The 22,681-nt window shown below is 49.7% G+C and overlaps 1 protein-coding gene and 1 long non-coding RNA gene across 2 annotated transcripts; both read right to left on the bottom strand.

Annotated features, from left to right (window-relative positions):
* Window positions 1-223: 223 nt before the first annotated feature.
* LOC103560627 (uncharacterized) lies at window positions 224-15,886 on the bottom strand. Its single transcript, XR_547244.2, has 4 exons — window positions 15,619-15,886; window positions 13,004-13,076; window positions 7,938-8,124; window positions 224-4,008 (listed from the first exon to the last, which is right to left on the bottom strand). It is a non-coding gene; the product is annotated as an uncharacterized lncRNA (long non-coding RNA).
* Window positions 15,887-19,364: 3,478 nt separating this feature from the next.
* Window positions 19,365-22,585, bottom strand: HES1 (hes family bHLH transcription factor 1). The gene is made up of 4 exons (XM_008534831.2): window positions 21,428-22,585; window positions 21,202-21,297; window positions 20,867-20,954; window positions 19,365-20,218 (listed from the first exon to the last, which is right to left on the bottom strand). Exons 1-4 carry the CDS (start codon window positions 21,533-21,535, stop codon window positions 19,668-19,670), a joined length of 843 nt encoding a protein of 280 aa, XP_008533053.1. The 5' UTR covers window positions 21,536-22,585; the 3' UTR covers window positions 19,365-19,667.
* Between the last annotated feature and the right edge of the window lie 96 nt (window positions 22,586-22,681).

The following is a 22,681-nucleotide window of genomic DNA, read 5'->3' as shown; positions in this document are numbered from 1 at the left end:
GAGCTGCCCCTCCCTGTCGCTGCCTCCTGCCACAGGGCAGAGCTGAGCTCTCCCTCTCCTGAGGCCTCCCTGTGCCCTGTAGTCTTTTTTGTCCTGGCACCCAGTAATAGACCGGCTGTATTTGTTTACGTGTTTGTCTCCTCCTGGACTGTGAGGCTGTCCCTAAGCTCTGGGCACAGTGATGGGCACAAGGAGGGGACAGAGGCAATATTTGTCAAGTGCATTCATTCAATAAATATTTATTGAGCATTAACTTTATTCCAAGTGCTACATTGCAGGGGACCCAGCAGTGCATGCAACAATAGCCCAGGGTTATAGCCCAGTGGGTGAATGGATGTGGCGAGAGCATGGACCCATCTGTGCACCATGCATGAGCATACACAGGTATCTAGCAGCTCAAGGAGCTTTCCTAGAACCTTGGGTTCCTCTCAGGAAGCCAAAGTCCTTCAGAACAAATCAGCCTTTTTCCATGCAGCTCCTTTGTGAATTAAACGGCATAAATCTCTGATCTATTTAAAAACAGGGAAAGGGAAGTCTGCAGAGGCTAAAATAACTTTCTCAAGGTCACTGAGTTGCATGGTTGGTCCCCCGGGAGAGAAGCCGTATGCCTTGGACCCGGCTTAGCCCAGGGTGAGGGTGGCTGTGGGCACAGCCGACTGTTTCCCACCGAGCTGCCCCTTCATCTGGGAGGCAGGGGCTCCCCATGGCTGAGTGTTTGAGAGAGGCAGGCTGTGGCTGTGACGGTGCTTGTCCCCAGGCAGGGGCCCTTCCCAGGAGCCGGTCCAAGGCCACAGAGGCTGAGCAGAAGCCCGCGTGCTGTTTGTGGTGAGGAGGGCTCTGTTCTCAGCGGTTTATTTGTGCAGTTCCTGGAGTGCAGAGGAAGACATACAGCTGGGGCTGAAGTGCATAGCAGGTTCTGAGGAGTTTGGCAGATGACGATGCAAACCACTGAAGCAACAGAAGGGAGAGATGGCGAGGGAGAGGGGTGGGGGAGGGGGCGAGGAGGAGAGAGGTTGAGCGATTGAGATTCTCAGGCCGAGCGAGCCCTGAGATCCGGCTGCAGAGAGAGGGGGCCAAGATTCTGTCTGTGCCCAGAACATGGTAAATCAGTCTCTCTCGACATCCACCACCTTCCTCTCTCACCCCAACTCATTTCTGCTTTTAAACAATCCTCTCCACCGCAGCTCAGAATTTGTCTTCTTTCATTCGGAGGCTGCAAAACTTTGGGCTTCCTGGTTCCACACTCCCTCTTCCTGCCCTCACCGCCTGCGTAATTACATATAGGAACACCCCTCAGCACAAAGAGGAATGAGGGTAAGACGGCGCCTCTCAAAGTCCAGAAGGGAAAGGTGATCACTCCCATAGGGGAGGGGGAATGGGGTGGGGTTGTTAATCTCCAGATCTGACTGGGGATGGTGGGAGGGCCTTAACCCCAGCAGGAGCCCAGGTCTGCCTGCTCTGTCCACGGTCTTGGGGGGAGCTCGCCCCATGTCTTCTCAGGTTGGTGTCCTCCACCTCTGAGCATTGATTAGATTCCATAACAGCCTCTCCCAGTTCAAAGCAAACAAGGAGCCACAGGGAGGGGAAAGAAGGTGACTTGGAGGCGGCAGAGAAATGCCAGCTGCTGTCAAGTAACCTGAACCCTAAAAGCCAGATTACTCAGCTCCCCATGGCAGGCTTTGCCAGGAGCCTCACTCCAATGAGCCCTGGGCCTTCTCCTGCCCCCCACACGACTTCCTTCTGCTGCTTTAATCCTCTGCTGGTGGGCCAGTGCCCCTCCTCGCTTGCTTGTCACAACCACTCTCGCCCTTCCACTTCTTGGGGTCACTTGTCTCCTCTGTAGCCCATCAACAGACCCAAATATCCTTGAGTGTCAGGAGGCCAAAGGGACTGAAATGGCTTTCACTGGAGAGAGGAAGGAGGGAGATTCCTTCTAACTGAGGGGAGAGCAATGATGTGAGAAGCAGGGAATCTCGACTTTCATTTCGAAATGCTGAGTCTGAAGTGTGGTGGGAGATCCTTCTCTCTCCATTCCAGGAAATCTGTTGAAAATCCAGAAAATCGATGGCCGCTGCAGCAGGCCCGCGCACAGTAGGAGAGGGCCCTCCCGGAGCTCAAGAGCCGAGCATCAGATTCCTGAGTCCAGCCTGACAGCACAGGAGAGCCCAGTCTCCCGGGCCCCCTCCCTGCCTTCTCTTCCTCCCTTTCCACCTAGAAAGTTCACCTCAGAGTGGGGTTCGGATCGATTGTGGTGCCTGATGTAGTGCACAGTACATGGTAGGTGCTAAATGTATTTGTTGAATGAATGGATGATTAAAACGTGAACCAAACAGAGAGGGGAGTAGAGGGAGACAAAGGAGGTAGAAATCAGGAGGGGGCAGAGACTGGGGACAGGCGGGATAAATGAGAGCCTGAAAGAGGCTCTGTGTCCTGGGGCATATCATGTATGCTTGCACCTCATGAATCATAAGCATCTAATTGCAACACCTGGCATAAAGCTTCCATAGTTCACATTATCTGCACATATAGACACCTATTCAGGGGCAGGCCTCTTGGGAGGGCAAATCAGGGGATTGTGGTCTCAAAATTGGAGGAGCCCCGGGATCAAAGGATCCAACACTCTGACTTTACAGATAAAGAAACTGGAGTTAAATGAGTGCAAGGGACATTGCCAAGGTCACCATGAGTTGGGGCAGGGCCCATCTCCAGGTCAGGTTCTTCTGGCTCCATCTGGCCCCTCCAGGGTATTTAAAGAGGCAGCGTTTCCTGGGCCACGATTGACTGACTGATGGCTGTGACTCATTAGCTCCTGAAACCAGTCAGGCCCGGCCTCTCTCTGCCCTCCCTCTCAACACCGCACCCAGGCAGGGAGCCTCTTCTCCCCTCTGCTCTGCATCTCCAGCTGCTCTCGCCTGCCCAGCTGCCTGGAAGCCCCAGTCTTTACAAAAAGAAGCATTCGTTTTGCTTGAGTTACCTCAGGGGGCCCCTTCAAAAAATACTGTATTTACACCTCAATTCCCCAGAGATTGAGAGGCCGCTGTCTCATTCATCTGTCTCTCTATAGTGACAGCACAGAGTAGGTGCTCAGTAAGAGTTTAGTGTTGGGAGGAGGTTGAAAAAGATGAAGACGGGGACTCTAGGTGGCCTCGGGAGCCATGAGCTTTATGAGATTTGTTTGCAGGTTTTCTCAGCAAAGCCCTGCACCCTGCGGTCTGGCAAGAAGTGCCTTCATATGTCTGTTAGACCAGCAAAAAGTGTTCGCTGTTAGATCTCCATTTACAATCAAACACATGCAAATCTGAAGAAGGCTCCCAAACCAAGTTATAATCGAGCCACACGAAGTTAGTGGACAAGACTTGTCAGGGGATGGCGACTCCAGCTGGAACAGGCTTGGGAAGCCTTTGCCTGTTAATATTAATTTCCAGAGATGCAAGTGCACGCTTCCTTCGATAACAATTTATGACTCAGTTCACTTCCAGTCTAACTCTGGAGGTAATATCTCACATCCATAAATAGCCAAGAGCAGCTGTGTGACATGTACTGGCATGTGGACATCATGTGAATTTTGTTTCAATGTCTCGTTTGGAGTGGGGTCTGCAAAAAATTACATATTCAGTTACTTAAATGTTTCAACCTAGGGGAAAAAGAAAAACATGAGGATGGGCCTTCTACCATGCTTCAAAGATGGTGGCTAAGGTGCTCTTACAAGGTCTTAACCAAAGTCAAGGAGGATTGTAGAGATTCCCAGCCTGGACTTGTTATATCCCATGGTGCTTCTTGTAATTTCAAGTGATGTCATAAGTTGCTCAAAATACAATTCAGGATGCTTCCGCTTAAAATTTTGCGTGCACACACACACACACACATGTCCAGAATGACCCCTGATTACAGGCGTACATTTGCCGTTCATCACTTTTGCTAAGAGTTGACTTCTGGGGTGAGAACAAACAAGAAATCAAGCAACAAGCAGGCGACTCCTATCCAAATGTTGTAGGTCACTGGAATTGCCTTTAAAAGAAAAAAAAAAAAAACCTTTACAAAATAAAAACTATCAAATAAGAAAAAAATAGAGAACAGCTTTGTACAGAGAGGAAAACTACTATTAAAGGGAAACAATAAACGGAAACAAATCCTGAAAGCTTTCAATGTCTGACTGCGATTTTTACATGGTGTTTAAGAATATTTGGGGGAAAAAAACAAGATTATTTTCATTACTTTCATAAGTCACTGGGGCAAGTGTGATGACGTGGACCAGGCTGGGTGCAGGGTTTGAACTGTGTGATATAAAAGGAGCCATGGGAAAGAAGGTCAAAAAGAGGGATGGGACTGCTTCCTGAGCAGTCTTGTAGGCCTTCCACAGGTTCAGACTTCAAGGGGCAGCGGGAGCTTTGGCAAATTTGAAGGGGAGAAGGGAGAAGATGGAGCGGTGCTTCAGCAGAACATATCAGAAGTCTGGGGGAGAGAGATTGGGGAGGTAGAACAAAGGCAAAAAGTCAAAATCAGAGGATGTAGCAATAACCCATGTGCAAAACATTGGAGATGCTTAAGCCGGCGTAAAGATGTTGGGATAGATGCTGTGGTATTTAGATGAAATTATCTAAGCTCATGGTGGATGATGGTGGCAGGTAGCTGTGATGGGAAGGGAGAAATGAAAGATAGCTCGGAGCCTGGATATCCAGGAGGACGATGACCATTAGACTCTCCAGTGCTCTGGCCAGTACAGTAGTCATCGGCCACAGGTGTCTAGGGAGCACTTGAAATGTGGCCAGTCTGAATTGAGAAGTGCTGTAAGTATAATATATACACCTCTTTCAAAGACTTAGTACCAAAAAAAGAATGTAAATTATCCTATTAATAATTTTGCAGATGGATTACATGTCGAAATCATATTTTGTATATACTGGGTTATATAAAATATTAAAATTAATTCCACCTGTTTCTTTTTACTTTAAAAACGTGGCTACTAGAAAATTTAAGATTACGCTCTTGGCTCACATTTGATCTCAACTGGGCAGCACTGCTCCAGTGGCTTCCCATGGCACTTAGACTCAGATCCAAATTCCTCAGTATGACAGTCAAGGCCCTATGTGATCTGACCTCTGTCAGCCTTTCCAGCCTCCACGTGGGCCCTGTTCCCTGCAGTCAGCATGTTTTGTACTCGCTGGCCTTTCTGTTCCCTAGAACGGCAGTTCTCTTCCTGTCTTGTGGACTTTGCCCTGGCCGTGCCCCCACCTTAGTGTTCTCTACGGAGATCTTGACCCTTTGGATCCTTCCACCATTCACAGGTCATCCAGCCCAGAGGTCATCTTCTCAAGAGGATTTCTCTGACCACTCTTTCTCAAACAGCACTCTCTCCTTCCCCCAACAACACTCTAGCTCATTACACTATTTTCCTCACAACATGTCATCAGTATAGAAATTACCTTAACTTTTGGTTTAATGTGGTTTTTTTTGAGGAAGATTAGCCCTGAGCTAACATCTGCCGCCGATCCTCCTCCTTTTTGCTGAGGAAGACTGGCCCTGAGCTAACATCCATACCCATCTTCCTCTACTTTATATGTGGGACGCCTGCCACAGCATGGCTTGACAAGTGGTGCATAGGTCTATACCTGGGATCTGAACTGGTGAACGCTGGGCTGCTGAAGCAGAACGTGTAAACTTAACTGCTGAGCCACTGGGCTGGTCCCTGGTTTAATGTTTTATTGTCTATCTCTTCCTGACTATAATCCAACTCCTGACTATAATCTAAGCTCCGAGAGAGCAGGGACTGTATTTATCTTATTCTCCTTTATATCTTTGGTGCCTAGTGCCATGTCTGGCACATAATGGGTGTTCAATAAATATGTGATGAATGAATGAATTGAGAAATACAGAAACATTGAGAAGTTCAAGGTTTTGGGAGTGTCTTGATCCTTAATTGCTGTGTAACAAACCTTCTCCAAACTTAGTGGCTTGAGAACTAAAATCCACTAGTCCCACATTCAGCCTGGACACTGAGAACATAAACCACATCTTACTGTCTATATTAACATGACTTCATGCTATCTCTCTGTCTTCATTAGCAGAACTTTAATATTCCTCTTTCTTCGTTAGTATAACTTTATATCTCCAGGAGTCCCCTGCCCGGGGAAAGGGTTTGATGGTTCATTAAAGGAACTTCCTCTCAACTCCCCAATGGGAAACATCAACAGACAGCTTGTGCCCTAAGATTCTTTGAATTCTTCGCCTGGAAATCCTTGCTTCGCTGTTTCAACCAATCTTGGATTCTTACATGGTGATTCTTACCCAATTCTAACCATGTTCCCATACTGAAAGACTGCCTTAAATCAAGCTTCTAATTATCAGTAAATTCTGACACTGCCAAAGCTTTGCCGGGTGGTGTTCTCCCTTATTGCGATAAGCAATTAACTCAGCTGTGTCTTATCAACAGGTTGTGTTGGTTTTATTTGGGAGCCAGCTTTGATAAGCTTCAAAAAACAGCCATTCTATTTTCTCTCCTCATTCTGTGGGTTGACTTGGCTCAGCTGGGCAACTCTTCTGCTCTCCATGTCACTGGCTGTGCCACAGTCCTCTTCAGACTCCATCAGCTGCAAAATCCAAGATGGCTCCCTGGCATGTCTGGCGCCTTGGCCGTGGTGGCTGGAAGGCTGGGCTCAGCTGGGACGCTGGGATGGCAGCTCTCTCCATGTAGTCTTGAGGTCTCTCCCTCTCCATGTGGCTGCTCTACCTGCTCTCCTCATCAGTGTAGCTGACTTCGTACGTGGCAGCTCAGGGCTCCTCAGCGTACAAAAGCAAAGGCTGCCAGCTCTTCTTAAGCTTAGGCCTGAAAGTGGCACAGTGGCACCTCTGCCGCCTTCTATTTGTTAAAACAGTCACAGGGCCCAACCACAACCAAGGGAGGAAAAAAAACTCCACCTCTCCACTGGGCGAATGACAACAAAATTGACTCCATCTTAATCCACTGGAGAGCTGAATTCAGAGACTTATTAGACACTCGTTAGCCGTCATGACTGGGGAAGAGAGTGGAGCCAGAGGTCAAGCAGGGCCGAGAAGGAGAGGAGCCTTCTCCTCAGTCCTCAGGCTGAGGCCCTGGGGCTGACTCACTCCTGGTGCACAAGCGAAGAAGCCCAGCAATGTTTGCTGAGCAGCCGCAACATGCCAGGCAGGCCCTGGGTTCATCGTAGCAGAGGGATGCAGCAAAAAGCATCAGATTGTCTCGTGTGCCAGTCTAGCAGTGAGAGACCTGAGCAAGATGGTCAGGAAGATAATAGTTAAATGCCGAGCTGAGCTGTACCGACTATCAGTATAGCTGGCGTTCAGAAAAGGGAGAGACTTTCTCTAAGCTATTGTCAGACTTATTTTAAAAAATATAAACATTTCAGTTATAAAAGTAGCATAACCACTCTACAGAGTATTTGGAAAGTGAGGAAAGGAAAAAAAGAAACCACACCCATATTCTTCTTGACACAGCCACTCGGACAGCTCCAGTGTGTCCCTCCCAGTCTTAGTGTGTGAGTGGGTGCTGTTGGGGTGCTTAGGAAACTGCTAAGGAATGGGTGGCCCTGTGGGGCTGACCTGTGCTTATTCACAGGGTTGCAGAGAGGACTTCCCCGTCCTTTGCACAGGGATGCAGCTGGGAGAAACGGGCTCAGTCAGGGCTCTTCTTGGGTCTCCTGTCGCTCACCAAACCAGAATGCCCAGATTGGGTGGCGGGTAAGCGCGGTGCGAACAGTCTCCCTGGCACTTTGTGGGGCAGGTCTCGGGGAAGCCCGGTGGAGCAAGCAGGTGCACTGGGGTTGGATATGGTGCCTGGAGATGGGAAAGGAAAGGAGGGAGGGAGGCGAGGAAGAAGGGAGGACAGGCAGAGACAAAGACTGCCTGGGGGGGCGGGGGGGGGCCCCCGCAAGCTCAATATATTTGCCTGTTTGCCTACTTACTCAACAGAACTTCATTGACCTCTACTGTGTCCCAGACATTGTAAAGCTCCTGAGGCTGCAGTGCGACCATGAAGGACAACTCACGGGCGGTGCGATGAGCGGGTCGATGGGAGAAACACCCATGGCAGCACAGCACACAGTGCGAACACAGCAGGAAAATCCACGGGGAGGAGGCTCAGGCAGGGCTCTGGGGAGGAACAGCTTAAGGTGAGACTTGAAGGCTAAATATCAACCAGGTAGACAGGCGAGGGTGGGCTGGGGACAGGGGAAGTTTTTCCAGGTGGAAATAACAGTAAATACAAAGCTGAGAGATTTGAACAAAAGAAAAAAACAAAAAGAATTGAAGCAGAAAAAGCCCAGGTCTGGAAGTCTGGCGCCCGGGATTCTAGTCCTGGCTCCGCCTCTGTCTCGATGCAGGTGGGGTCCTGGAAGGATGGCTTTTGGCACTTTTCCTCCTAGGTGGCCTACACACCTGTTCCTCACTAGACTACGATCTCCTTGAAGGCCTTTCCCATTTTGTTCACCTCTGCATCCCCCAGGGTTCCCAGCCCCACACCGAGCACAAAGGGAAAGCTCAGAGGATGTCTACGGAATGACCAAATGAATGCAAAGCCCGCCAGTGCCACAGACCCCACTCATTCATGCAGGAAACAAAGGGATTGAATCAGCTGTCTCTGAATTAGCTTCCACCTCCAATATTTAAAGTGCTTTGCCAACTGTGGAGAAGTTTTTGTAATTGTATTATCATAAAAACAGCAGCAAATGACACTGGCCCTATTCGTGGCCCTGGGCACCATGGTCAGCCTTTCATAAACCTTGCCTAGGCTGGCCAGTGGGGACATTTTCCACCTTCACTGACTGGGCCTGCCAAATTTGGTTGGGCTTTTTGTTGTACTGGCCTTCTTGGCTTCAGGAGTCCCCTTCTCAGTGAGGCCGTCCCTGATCATCCATTCTGAGATGGACCCCCAGTCTTACTTCAGTCCCCTTCTCTCACAGCGCCCTATTTTAGTTTCTTCATAGCATTTACTATGAGCTGACATTCTCTCCTTCATTTATTTATTCTCTTTTTTGTTGTCTTCTCCATGGTGGAACGTGTGGCCTTAGAGAACTGTCGGCCTGCATATCTTGTTTGCCCCAGAAACTCTGGTGCCAGGAAGGGTGCCTGGCACAGAGTATGCTTTGCACTAATCCTAGGTGAATGACTGATCAGCCAGCCCCCACTGGAGGCTGTTTTGGGGGCCAGTGACCTGTGCTGGGGCAGGATACCCCTTCCTTCAGGGACCAAATCCTGAGCGGCAGGTGACCTGAACGAACTGTAACATCTCTCCTAAAGAAATCCCTCAGGTAATAAACTCTCATTGTGATTTACCACGAAACTGGCATGCAAAACACCAGCAGTCACAGACAGGAAAGAAAAGCCCAGACAAATTATATCTGGAAAGTCAGTAACCGCTTTGTGGCTGGGGGACATTTGCGTACAGAGACTCTATTGATCTTGTTGCAAACAGCCACACCGTACTGGCAGTGTTTCTAGTGTGGCCTCACCAATAGCTGGTGCTCTGGAATCACCCGTTACACCCTTATATGCTTTTCCCACTGGTTTCTCTGGATCACAGTGTGACTCATTCACCTACGAAAGGATGACTCTTTTTCAAACCAGTCACACGAATATGATCTTCAAAATCTGATACTTTTCTTACTTCTTCAAGTTTAAGATTTAATTTCCCATTCTCTCTATAATTTTTGATTCTGAAAAATTCCTGGTAATTCATTTGTGCTGAGGATCATTAATCTTTATGTTTGAAAAAACATGCCTTTGATTGTATGAATTCTCATGCCACTTGGAAGACAGGAGGAAGGAAGGAACCTGCAGCTCCCATGCCCTCAGAGATTTTAGTTATGCGTGTTAAGGCCATGAAGCAGGAGTGCGGAGAACAGAGTTCCAGCTGCTCCCAATTGGTTCTGGATATATAGGTAGCAAAAGTGCGTGGACCATGGAGACTGAGTCCAGGTTCATTTGCCCTTGGCAGTCAGCAGGGAAGGGTACTCACGCAAACACAGATGGGCTGGGGGGAGTGGGGCTCAGGCCTGCCCATTTCTGCGAAGAACGAGGGAAGTCTGGCACCAGAGCCGGAAGATGTGGGTTCCAGAGACCCACCTCTGTTACTTTCCAGCTGTCGCCTTGGCCAAACCACCTACTCTCTTTGAGACTAATTATCCACATTTGCTATGAGGATAACATTACCAGTCCTAGTTACCCACATGGATTGTTTTTGGGATCAAATGAGACGGTGTTTGTGAAAACAATTTGTGAATCTTAAAATATTATTCAAATACGAGTTGTTATTTTTATTAATACCCTCCTTCCTACTGTACTAGTCTTATATAGCTTCCAGAATGACTTCTATATCGCAGGCACTGGGCCGCAGGCTGGGAGTACAGAAAAATACGTTGTTTTTGCTTCGAAAACTTGCACAGTCTTAGTTGGGGAGACAGATAAATGGATACTATAATCCAGTGTCAGCAGTGCTGTGTTAGATGCCCCAGGAGGGGGCAAGATGCTCCAGGGACAGGGGTCAGAGCAGGGAACTGGAGGCATCAGGATGGGCTTCCAGAAGCAGGTGAATCGAGCAAAGTCTTGAAGGACATATAACGTAGGAAGCCTCTGGATGAAGAATGGAGAAGGGACAGTTACAGCACAGGGACAATGTATGCAGAGGGATAGAAGCCAGAGAGAGCGTGCAGGGCTCAGGACACTAAAGCAGCTTTGTGTGTGGGTGGGACATGGACAGGATGCAGCTTTCTGGTAGGGAATAGGGTGGGAGAGTAGGCCAGGAGCACAGCACGCAAGTTTCTCTGGTTGTGTAGGCAATAGGAAGGCTTTGGAAGTTTCCTCACAGAGGCGTGGTTGTTTGGATATACAACTGGAGTATGACTGATGGGTTGGAGGGAGGCAAGGCTGAAGGTGAGGAGATCAGTCTGAAGGAGGTGAAAGCAAAATACTTGAAACTGCTGCACAAAGGCAATGACAACAGGGGTTGAGATTCACAAGACAGGGAAGCCTGATGGTTGCTGGTGACCAGTGGGATGCAGGGAGGAGATAAGTGGTGGGGTTGAGAAAGACACGTTGAGCCTGGAAAACAGGGATAGAGCACCTCCTAGAGATGGGAACGGGGTCATGAAGTGAGTTTGAGACTCACTTCCGTGTGGAGCTGTCCTGTGGGCAGCAGGATCCACAGTCCGGAGCTCAGGAAATCAATTCTGGAATGAAGATACCAGATTTGGTGGTCTTCGTCATGCAGATGACGATCACTGCCATGGGTGGATGAGTGACAAGAGCAAAAGGACATGGGTAGAATTTTCAGGGACCTCAATGGGGTGGGTAGAGGGAATCCCATGATGGATGTTGAGAAGTCTCGAGAGAGGTTGGAAGAAGTCAGGAAAAAGAGATGCCACAGGGGCTAAGGAAGGGGGGAATTTCCAGGATGGAGTTTGTATGTGGTCACAACCTCACAAATGTTGACAGAGGAAAGGCTAGAAAAGTGACCATCTGGTTTGTCCACTGAGCTGCCCTGACCACAGCGTGTCAGCAGAGAGGGGGAAACAGAAGCCTGGCTGCAAGGGTGGCAGAGGGAGAAGTGAGGCAGTGGAGGGTCCCAGCGAGACGTCAGGAGGAGAGAAATCCCAGGTAGAGGGCGAGGTGCAAGTTGGAGAAGCTGGCTCTGAAAGATGGTAGAGAAATAAATGTGTTTATATGCTGAGGAAAAAAGTCAAAACAGTAAGAGAGGTTGAAAATTCAGGAATAAAAGCAGATGTGTTGTGGGCCACCTCCCTGATGGGGCCAGGGATGGGACAGTCCCTGAGAAAGGAGGGAGGGAGGGAGTCAGGGGAAGGTAAGCTGAAGGGGAGAAGGCAGGCGATGAGCTGGACGGCACCAGGAAAGGATTTTCACCTGAGGAAGGAGGAGCCGTGGTCTTGCCAGGGTACAGGAGGCAGAGATGTGTCTCTAACCCCTAGCCATGCTTCCCAGCCAACTCACGGCATCCCACTCCCCAGCCAGGTGCTTGTGCTCTCCATCCTCTACCCTGCTTCCCACCCTCCTCACATCTGAGGAGGGGAAAAGGAAGAGTCATCAGTCCAGCAGGCTCAAAAGAAAAGCAGAACCAGGCATGAGGGGGTTCACACCCAGGCTGCAGGTGGAGGGCATTTATTTACAACAGAACAAGTTTCCCGAGAGTGCAGTGGAAGAAGGGCTGAGGAGGGACCCATCAGATGAGGGAAAGCACAGAGCTGAGATCTGGATGCCTAGCTGGAGGTTGTATGCTAAACATGAAAACTTGGCTTTTTAAGAATTAAGTAGAATTCAGCTCAACATCAGGTTGGAAACTGATTGCCGTATCTCAAGACTATCAATTGTTTGAAATCCAACTTCTATTTGTAAACCAGTGTAAGTGTGTAAATATGATAGCATTAGCTTTCTGATGTAGGAGCTCTGTGAATAGCTGAGGCAAGAACAACATTGAAGTTACCCTTTTTGAACAGCTCCCAGCATTAAAATGTTTCAAAATGTTTCTCCTTTGTATGGATCGTCCCTATTTTGAATTTAAAATGAAATCTCAAAGAGATCCCACTAAAGCAGTTTCAGACATTTCCAGAGGATCATAGATTATGGGCCCCCTCCAATCGTGGTGCCCCCCCCCCCGTCACTCCCCCCAACTCCAAAACAAGAAAACCAAAATAACACAAGTGAGTTTTTAGTTTCAGTTTTTTTAGAGACTTGTTCTCCTCTGGAAGCCATGAATGGCCAATTCCACAATTACTCTGTTAGGTGGAGTTTTAATGGAAATATCTATCTCCAACATTCTATTTGTATAAAAATAATCATATGGGTCCTAATTATGGAGCAAACACAGGAAAGAATAACTTTGCATGTTCAAGAGTATTTGTTCTTCACAAATCTGGGACGTGAGAAGCCTTTCTTTATGTTTTTGTGTCCCATCCTGACCCCAGATCTCTCCTGAGTGTTCACTAAAAGGAAGAAATGACTTAAGCATCTTTACACTCACCTTTACTCCTAAATGTCATATATGGCAGATGCTTCTGAAACTGATTTGACATTGCGTTTGCCCTCTTCTGGCCCTGTTAAGGAATAATATTCCTGTTTTACATTTTGACACCATGGGGACAATTTTAAGGCTAAGAGGAAAAGCTGGTAGAAGAGAAACTGTAGCAGAAAACATGAGGTTTTGGGTGGTGGTGTTTGTCAATCACAGTAGTTTTTCTGTAGGCTAGAGTTTTTTGTAAACAGGATTTATAAATTTCAAGTCTCATGTTGATGACTAAACTAGCAAAGTCAGTTTAACATGAAAACAGATCACATTTGTGAATAACAAAATAGTAAGTTGCAAATAGCTCTCCTTAGGTAACATTGCTATCACTAAGTGATACTTGCAATTCTAAGAGAAAAAAATGCATTGATTCCTGCTTGACTAAAGGCAAATTACAACTGGTAACATATCCAGGCATAGAAAGAATACCTACAGTAAAGCCTTATTATTAATTTAAACTTCAATTATTTACTTGGGCTGCAATCACGGCTCCTCTTATCCTTACTGTAAAGATTTATAGTATAAATAATATTGCAAGAGCTATGTTTAACCTGCTTAAGAGAATACATTCTTTAAATGACTTTAATGCATTAGTTTAATGAAAGCAAGCGCTTCTGTAAACTATGAATTCAGACTTGCTACAAGTATTTGCAAAGTTTATGGCTTTACCTATAGGATATTTAAAACTCAGATTTTTCACTAAGTCAGACTGACGTTCTTGTTTAATCAGACTAATTCAGTCAGTTTACTTAGTTCAGTAAGTGTACTAGTGTAAAAACTCTAGCCAGCCAAGGATATATCTTTCCTAAATGGAAAGAGTCATCGTGACCAATAGACCACATTATCTTTTCAGAAAAAGAGTGGGCAACTGAAAAGGATGGGAAGAAATTTTTTAGGACGAAGAGGGAAAGTGGTGATATTTCTAACTCTTGTTACTCTGTTTTCTGAGTAAGATAACAAGATATTACAGCAAAGGACGGGGCCTTAGTAGCAGATACGTGAGCAAATCCTGTCAGATGAGGTCTTCCTTTGAGGTTCCACACAGCGAACGTGATTCCCACTAACATGGCAGGTCTCCAAGAACCTAATACGTGTCCTATTTTCTTGCAACAGTGGAACTATAATGCCCATCCTTCAGGTCTGTTTCCACACCTTTAACTGCCGATGAAAATAGTTGGTTGTAAAAGCATCCCAGGACCTTGCTGGAAAGTTTTGAAAGATGCCCGACATCAGGTCTCACAGGCACAGAGCCTGTGTCAAAGCACAGAGGCACACAGAAGCACACTGAGGAAACAGAATCACAGCCCGTGGAGTTGAAAAGGACTTGGAGACTTCCGGTCCAACCTTCTCACCTTGTGAGGGAGGAAACCGAAGCTCAGACACTTAAGGGGACTTGCTCAGCATCTCACAGGTAGTGGCCAATTTGGAACCAGGACTCTCACTCCCAGTCCAGTTGCTTGACCACATCAAAGTGATTTTGCTCATTCTGAATTTGACTAGTTATTTGCTGTGCCAATAATTTCTAGGGTCACGAAAATTCACAAAGATTAATCATAATCTGGAGGACCCCAAAATTACCTGGTGTGACATGTCATCTTCTTTTGTACCACAGTGTACACTACTCCTCTTTTATGACACTTAACACAGAGTAATTAATTTTTTTCTGGTCTGTCACCTACTAGACTGTGAGCTTTATGGCTACAGAGACCACGTCCTTCTCCTCCCTTTGTTCCCATAGTACTTGGTTCAATAATTATCGAATGAATACCTGAAATTCAGAAACTAAGGGAGAAGCAGTTGTCCTTTCACATGGGGCATGGAGCAATTATGAGCCGATCCTGGAACCACTGGGCAGAGGACAGGGTTGGCTTTCTTGTTTGGTGAGCATCTCTCTCCATGGTTGTTTAGGAATCAGACTAGCTGACATGCATTGAGGGCTTATGTGCCAAGCACCATTCCAATTGCTTTATGTGCATTTACTCCTTCCATCCTCACAACCCCATCAAATACTTCGCTACTAGCCCTAAATCACCAATGAGACACACAAAAGTAAGTAATTTGCCTTGATCTTACAACCTAAGCAATCTGAAGCCAGAGCACCAACGTTTAACCCCTGAGCTATTCTGCAGTAAGCCAAGGACCAAAGCAGACAACTTGGCCCTCTTTTTTAAAATTTGTTTGTGGGGAAGATTGTCACTGAGCTAACATCTGTGCCAATCTTCCTCTATTTTATGTGGGACGCCGCCATAGCATGGCCTGACCAGTGGTGCAATGTCCCTTTCTGGGGGGATCTGAACCTGCCAACCCTGGGCTGCCCAAGCCGAGGGTGAGAACTTAACCACTATGCCACCAGGCTGGCCCCTTGGCCCTCTTTTTTTTTGACCTCTAAGCCAATTTATATATTTGAAAATTCAAATGCAACAACCAAGGCAAACTTCTTGAAATTCCCCCAAACTGGACCTATATATTTACCTGTCTCTGCGTTTCCCTTCACCTTCCTAATCCTATCTCTCCCTGCTGACCTCATCTTTCACCTCAGGCGGCTTCAAGGGCCAGCTCTTTGAAAAACTTACCTAGTTTCCTCTCAAAGCAGAATTAATCTCTCTGTTCTTAGGTGCCCTTTGTTTAAACTTCATTTCCACATCGTGCCGGGGCTGAGTCACGGGAGCGCTTCCCTACCTCCCTAGCTACACCGAGAGCTCTGGGAGGGAGAAGCTGTGTGGGAATTCCAGGGATCTTTCGGCGCTGGCAGTGGCACTGGCACTTAGTAGGTACTCCGCGTTTTCAGAAATGAGAATCATTTTTTAAGGAAGCCAGAGTTGCTGTCTGGAAGCTCTGTCTTTTTTGGGACGACTGTGTGGGTTAAGATGCCCTTCCCCAACCCCCCCCCCCCCCCCCCCCGCCCCCTGCCCCTCTGCCCACTCCTGCCCTGGCTTGGCCTCCCGCTTGGCAGTGCTCCGCAGGCCGCGAGGGCCTCTGGTGCCCTGACACTGGCCTCGGCCCAGTTTCCCCGGCTTCTAAATGCGGCCCGGAGCTACCGGGGGAACTGGAAAAACACTGGCAGGCGGCCCCACCCCCGGGCCCTGGCTCGGCCGCGCGGCCGCATTTCTGCGGCTAGGGCCTGCTGCTTGGGAGGCGCTGGGGCCTGGGGCGGGGAAGCGGGGGAGGCGGCGGGCGCGGGCGGCTGCCTGCCTGTCAGCGGGAGCGGGCGCGGGCTCGTGTGTCAGCGGCTCCCTCCTCCCGCTCCCCGCCGCCGCCCGCCCGCCCGCCCGCCGGGCCTCCCGGCCTCCCGCCGCCGCCGCCGCCCGCTCCCCCCGCGGCCTGGCAGGCTGCCGGCTGCACAGGCGGGGGTTCGCGCCGTTCTCACGACCTCTCAGGTTGCCTGAGCTCATCTGGGAGCTATTCATTTCCTGCCAGAAAGCAGCCGGGCCTGCTAAGCAAACCACCTTGGCCGCAGGGCCGCCGGGGCTGGCCCGGCGTGGCCGCCCTGGCCTGCTCGCGCCCGGGCCGCGGGCCGCGGCGGCCTCCCTGGAAGCCCCGGGCCGCCCCGGCGGGCGCGCGGCGGGGGCAGCTCGGCCGCCCATCTGGTTGCATTTAGAAGCCGGGGAGGAAGCGAGCAGCGGGTTGTTACCGGCCAAGGGGTGTGGGAAAAGTTAATTGACTTTAATGACAGGTTTCCCGGGACGGTGGTCACGATGAGGGGGTCCAGCTTAACCCCTGGGTCCCCACTCCGGAGACACGTGGCGTGGAATGGGCCGCGGGGAGCGAGCGCGCCTTCTGGTCGCGCTTAGTCACCACTTAGAGCAAGCTCCTGTCTTGACGGCCGAGGGCCCCCTTCCAGTTCAGCGCCTTTCCCGCTCCGGATGCTGCTGGGGCCGGCGGGGGGCCGGGGTCCCGGAGGGTCTCCATTGAGAGGCTAATGCGCGCGGCGGCGGAGGCCGGCGGCCCGCATCCGGACGTGGAACTTGGAGCCTTATCTCCTGGAACCATCGGCACTGCCCCAGGCCGGGGAGAGGGGCTGACGGGTGTGCCCCGAGGCCGTATAATTAGCCCGGGCCCGAGGGGTCGGACGGAGGGTGGGCGCGGGGGGGAGTGAGGGGCGGGGGCAAGGTTGAAGTCGTCTTTGAAGCTTCCTCTCTCCCCCAACTAATTATTCCAGACACAGCCTGGGTGCAGGAGGGCGCAAGGTCTTAGAAATAAACCCATTTAATGGACTTGGAAATAAATGTCCCAGAAAAGGGAAATGACTCACCCAAAGTGACACAGTGAGTTTAGTGGCAGAGCTGGCACAAGAGCCTGAAAATCCCCATTGGGGCCTAGGGTCTCCTCCTTCTGCCCATATTGTACAGAACAAACACCTCCTCTAATGGTCTAAACCCAAATTTCAGGGAAAAAGGACCATTTCAAACTACCAGTTATTTTCAAAGGGACAGATGTTGACTACTTTTCCTTAATGTGTTACTCTCTCCCCCGCGATATAGCTGTACTTTTGATGACATTAGTAAAAATTCCCTTTTTCAGTTGTTCTCCTTCAGCACAGAGAAAGACAGAGATTGAGTTTTAAGTTGGTGTAGAGATTGCACGGGTTTGTGTGTGTCTGTGTGTGAATTTTGAAGAACATAAATGTACTTTTATAAAAATGAGACCCTGATGTATCCATTATTTCTGCCAGGACAGTTAAGAACTTCTTAGTGGGGCCAGAGGACGGGGTTACCAAATGAAGCATTTAAACTTGCATTGGGTGTCTTAATAGAGCCATTGTTATTATATTTGGGTTTAAACAAGAGGGAAATCTCAGAAAAGTATGATAAAGAAGGGTGTATGTATGTATGTGTGTGTACATGTGTATATTGTTTTGGGGCGAGGGTGTGTTGGACACCTTTCACTTACGCAAAATGGAGCAAGTAGGAGCCAAATTTTAAAAAGTATCTTTTAAACCTCTCCCTCTGGGTCCGAAGCTGGGTGGAAGGTATTTGAGCAGTAAACTGACTGCTCCCTGCTAGATCATTACTGCGGTAGAGCCGCTCTCCACACTGGCCTGTGGGAAACGCCAGAGCAAGGCGGGGGAGAGGTAAAGCTTTTGAAACAAGACAGAAAATCGTTGGCTTTATCTTTGTTAGGAAGGCTTCAAAGATTGATCTCTCCCGCCTCATCCTTCTCCTCCCAGAAGCCGTTCTAAAAGCAGGGGGGTGAGCGGAGGCCGGCGGGAGGGGCCGGCGCAGGGAGGAGGAGCGGCCGGCGGTTGGGGAGGAGGGCGCGCCCCCAGACCCACAGCGCGGCTGATGTGTCTGGTCTCGCAGGGCTCGTGGTTTTCATTTCCCCAACACCTGGATGCAGTCAAACACCTGGCCAAATCTGACAAAATCTGACAAGCCTTTGTGATGGGATTTGGAAGAAATTCCCTGCAGATCCTGGCACAGGTTAAAGCTGTCCGCTTTGAGTTAGGACTTGTTAAGGAGGGTTATGTGAGCTGAAACCCGAGACAACCCTTTTGCTTCTATCTGGAGCCCACATCTTGCCTGGAAATGGGGCATGACCAAGCGAAAGGGTCGCTTGCTGTTTGTATTAAAAGGGGAAGATGGCCTGTGTGCCTGCCAGCACAGCCCCCACATGCTTTCTCTATTAGAGCCAAGCACAGAAACTTATCAAAAACATATGTCCGGTGTTAATCATCTGGACTCGGGCTCCACTTGGGAGTCTAACTAGCTGTCCCTTGGCAGAAGGAATCTGTTGACCTTCTCAGCTTGCTCGAAGAGGGTGCAGAGAGGCATTTCAAACTTTTGGATGCTGGTACCAGGGTATGTTTAGCTGTACCTAAGGATTGACTAGTTAAACGAAGACACCAACATCTGAAGGCTTGGAGGTTGCAGTGGTTAAGGGTGTTTTTACTCTGGACGTTGGTGAGCTACCCCAGGAGCCTCCCTTAATGTGCAGCCAGATGTACTACTGGCTCGATTAACTTCATGAATTTGGTCCTGTTCAACCTTCCTCAGAAGGAGCTAGTATGAGAACCAGGACTGAATGACAGAGATTGACCGCAAATTGATCAGGGAAGCCATATCAGAAGGGTTCTTCAACTTAAATGGAGTTTAGTTCGTGGAGGGGTGGTAAAAGGTTTAATGGATTTTAAAAAATGTTCCTTTAATAACAAAAGAGCCAGTTCTTGAATTCTCAGGTTGCATGTAATTCGAATTCTGCCAAGAGCCTTTTCTTTACATGTTCTGAAATAATCAGTTCTAAGACATAAAAGCCTTCCATCTTTTTTCTTTTATTATATTTTCTCAAATAAACTTCCCCAAAGGAAGATATTTTAAGAGCATTTTCAAACATCTTTGGCATCACATAAAAAAGAAATCTCGTGTAAAAAACGAAATGTCATCTGAACTTTTATAATACAAAGGCGCAATCCAATATGAACATATAAAATATATACAAATATAGTGCATGGTCAGTCACTTAATACAGGTCTCTACAAAAAAGTAACTTTTTAGAAATTAATAAAACCAGAGTAACCACTTAATCACAAAAGTCCTCTTCTCTCCCGGCGTCCAAGTTCCTGTTTAGTGTCTTGAGGGGAGAGAAGTGGGTTGGAGAGTTCAGGGGCAGGGGTGGCCTGTGCCCCTCAGTTCCGCCAAGGCCTCCACATGGAGTCCGCCGTGAGCGAGGGGCCGCTGGAAGGGGACACTGCGTTGGGGCCCACGGAGGTCCCGCTGTTGCTGGTGTAGACTGGGATGACCGGACCGCTGTGAGCGAAGGCCCCGTTGGGGATGAGGAAGGCAAACTGGCCGTCGGGAGCCGGCACCACCTGGAAGCCGCCGAACACCTTAGCCGCCTCCCCAGCCGGGCTGCCCAGCTTGCAGGGCGCGCCGCCGGGAGGGGGCGCCGCGCCCCCGGGGATGGGCACGAGCGGAGGCGGCGGCGCGAATGGCGCGTGCTGAGGACCGCCGGGTCCTGGCGGGGGCGGCGGCGGCGCCTGCAAGGCGGGATGCGGCTGCCCGGGGTAGGTCATGGCGTTGATCTGGGTCATGCAGTTGGCCAGGTGGCCGAGCAGCCGGGTGCGCACCTCGGTGTTAACGCCCTCGCACGTGGACAGGAAGCGGGTCACCTCGTTCATGCACTCGCTGAAGCCGGCGCGGTACTTCCCCAGCACGCTCGGGTCTGTGCTTAGCGCGGCTGCGGGCCAGGAGGAGACAGACGGGTCACCGAACGGCCCTGGCCCCTAGGCCACCGCCTCCGCCCTGGGAGGTCCCCGCGACGCGCCTCCCTGACTATGGGCCTGCCGAACTGCCTCTGGCGAAGGGGGTGGGTTTAGAAAAACCAGCCACCTCTCCACACTAGCTTGGCGACCGAAGCTAGTGGCTTCCCTGTGGCTCCATTTAAACTGATCTCAGCTCCAGATCTGCCCCCCCCCCCCGGCCCACGCGCGCGATGTGACCTTGGGTAATGCCCTTCCCCCCTTCCTCGCCATCTGAGCTTCATTTCCCCTTCTGTAATGGGGGAGGAGGGAGAGCTAAACCCGATGACCCCTAGGCTCCACGAAGCTCAAAACCGCCACGGTTCAAGTCCTTTCGCCCCCACCCGCTTTCCTGCTGCCAAGCCGCCCGCCGCCCTCGCTGCTACAACCTCTCTCCCTCCCTTTCCGGAACAGTAACAACTTGGAGTTGTGGCTATAAATAAGCCCCAGACCGTGGGAACGCAAGAGTGAGCCAAGGCAGTAAAATGTAGCTGAATGCCTCTCACAACCACGGACGGAAGTCTGGAAGAAATCACCGCGGGGCGAGAGGGACGCCCGCAGAGGGGGACGCGGCGAGCCGCCCTCACCCGTCATCTGCGCCCGCTGCAGGTTCCGGAGGTGCTTCACTGTCATTTCCAGAATGTCCGCCTTCTCCAGCTTGGAATGCCGCGAGCTCTGCACAGAAGAGGAGGCAGGGAAGGAAAGTGAGAGCCCCGCCAGTGACCTCGGAATGCTGGGGGTCCCTCCCCCAGGCCGCGGTGCCAACATCCCCAGACCCGGACGAGAGGCGCCCGACCCTCCCGCCTCAGAGACCGCAGTGCAGGCAGGGAAGATCCCGCCGGCGAGGAGCTTTCATTCTTAGTACCTGGGAAATAGTATTTCGGCTTTTTAATAAAAAAAAAAAAAAGCACTACCCACTTACATCTTTCTTAAGAGCATCCAAAATCAGTGTTTTCAGCTGGCTCAGACTTTCATTTATTCTTGCTCTTCGTCTTTTCTCCATGATAGGCTTTGATGACTGTAAAGAAATCAAAGAGCCCTGAGTTTCCGTGAGATCTGCCATTTCACCCCGAGCTTTTAAGGGAGAGAGGAGCCCCCAACCCCGACTTAATTTCTTGGGGCTGCAGAGAGACAGGCACTGCCCTTACCTTTCTGTGCTCAGATGCTGTCTTTGGCTTATCCGGTGTCGTGTTGACACTAGCTGGGGTAGCAGCCACCGGGGACGAGGAATTTTTCTCCATTATATCAGCTGGCATTTTCTGTTTTTTTTTTTTAATCCCTAGAGAATTTTATTTTTGGAGTCCTTCACACAGAAAAATTATTTTGTTTATGTCCCCTTTACTTGAGACTTTCACAAAACTACTGAGCAAGTGCTGAGGGTTTATTATAATATCTTATGGCTACTTGGTGCTCGGTAGCGCTATTCCAGGACCAAGGAGAGAGGTAGACGGGGGATTCCGCTGTTATCAGCACCAGCTCCGGATCCTGTGTGATCCCCAGACCCTGGCGGCCTCTATATATATCTGGGACTGCACGCGAACGGCTCGTGTGAAACTTCCCAAACTTTCTTTCCCACAGTAACTTTCAGCCAATGGGAGGAGGAGACACGCGGCACCGCTCGTGGACCGCGCCCCCCCATTGGCCGCCAGGCACAAGGCCTGGCGGCCAATGGCGCGCGCCAGAGCCCGGGGCACCGGAGGCTACAACGTCAATCAAAAGGATTTTAACCCTTTGCTACTCTCCCTGCTGGGCTTTGTTTTAGAGAGGATTTTTCCGCATTGGTTTTGCTCTAGTCTAGTTTATTTTGGGGGGGGGGGTAGGGTATTTGCTCTTTATTTCCTTTAATATGTGTAATAGAGCTGCTTTGACACTAAGAAGAAGTTTGAAATATATTTTTTAAAAGGTTTAGAAGGACAGGGATAAAAGATTATACTTGCAGTGGCTAAGAGAAAAGGGGGAACGTGTGCAAGGGTGTGAGTTACCGAAACATCTAAGTGATTTCCCGCTCAGACTCTATACATTGGGAGGGGGTGAAAGTCGATCATGCAGAAAAAGGACAAAAAAATTCCTTTTTGGACGCAGAAAAAGGAAGAAATGCCTTCCACCTTACATTTGCAGGTTTTTCAGAGCAAGGTGGTTTTTGATGCCTCTCCACCATCCCCCTTCCTACCCCTCATTCCTCTCTGGAGTTGGGGGCCTTAGACCCCGCGCTTCCCCAGGAAACAATCAGAATAATTTCCAACTGGGCAGAAAGGAAATGGAATTTCAAATGAAAGATGAACAACGGGGGCTTTGATGGCAATGCCTCAGGGACGCGCGCGCGCCCTCGCCACCCTTTCCCTTTCTACCCGCAGGCTCTCGGTTCTGCGGCACATTGCGGTGGCGGGCCAGGCGGCAGCCTC

Source organism: Equus przewalskii, chromosome 18, assembly GCF_037783145.1.
Source record: "Equus przewalskii isolate Varuska chromosome 18, EquPr2, whole genome shotgun sequence".
NCBI lineage: Eukaryota > Metazoa > Chordata > Mammalia > Perissodactyla > Equidae > Equus > Equus przewalskii.
The sequence above is the reverse complement of the archived record's forward strand: the minus strand, read 5'-3'. Positions and strand labels throughout refer to the sequence as shown.

Bases quoted from the DNA above. Each gene is read 5' to 3' on its own strand.
- HES1 (XM_008534831.2), bottom strand. From the start codon at position 21,535: ATGCCAGCTGATATAATGGAGAAAAATTCCTCGTCCCCGGTGGCTGCT. The intron at 21,298-21,427 runs GTAAGGGCAGTG...ATTTCTTTACAG, and splicing joins CAGCATCTGAGCACAGAAAG to TCATCAAAGCCTATCATGGA. The intron at 20,955-21,201 runs GTAAGTGGGTAG...TCTTCTGTGCAG, and splicing joins TGGATGCTCTTAAGAAAGAT to AGCTCGCGGCATTCCAAGCT.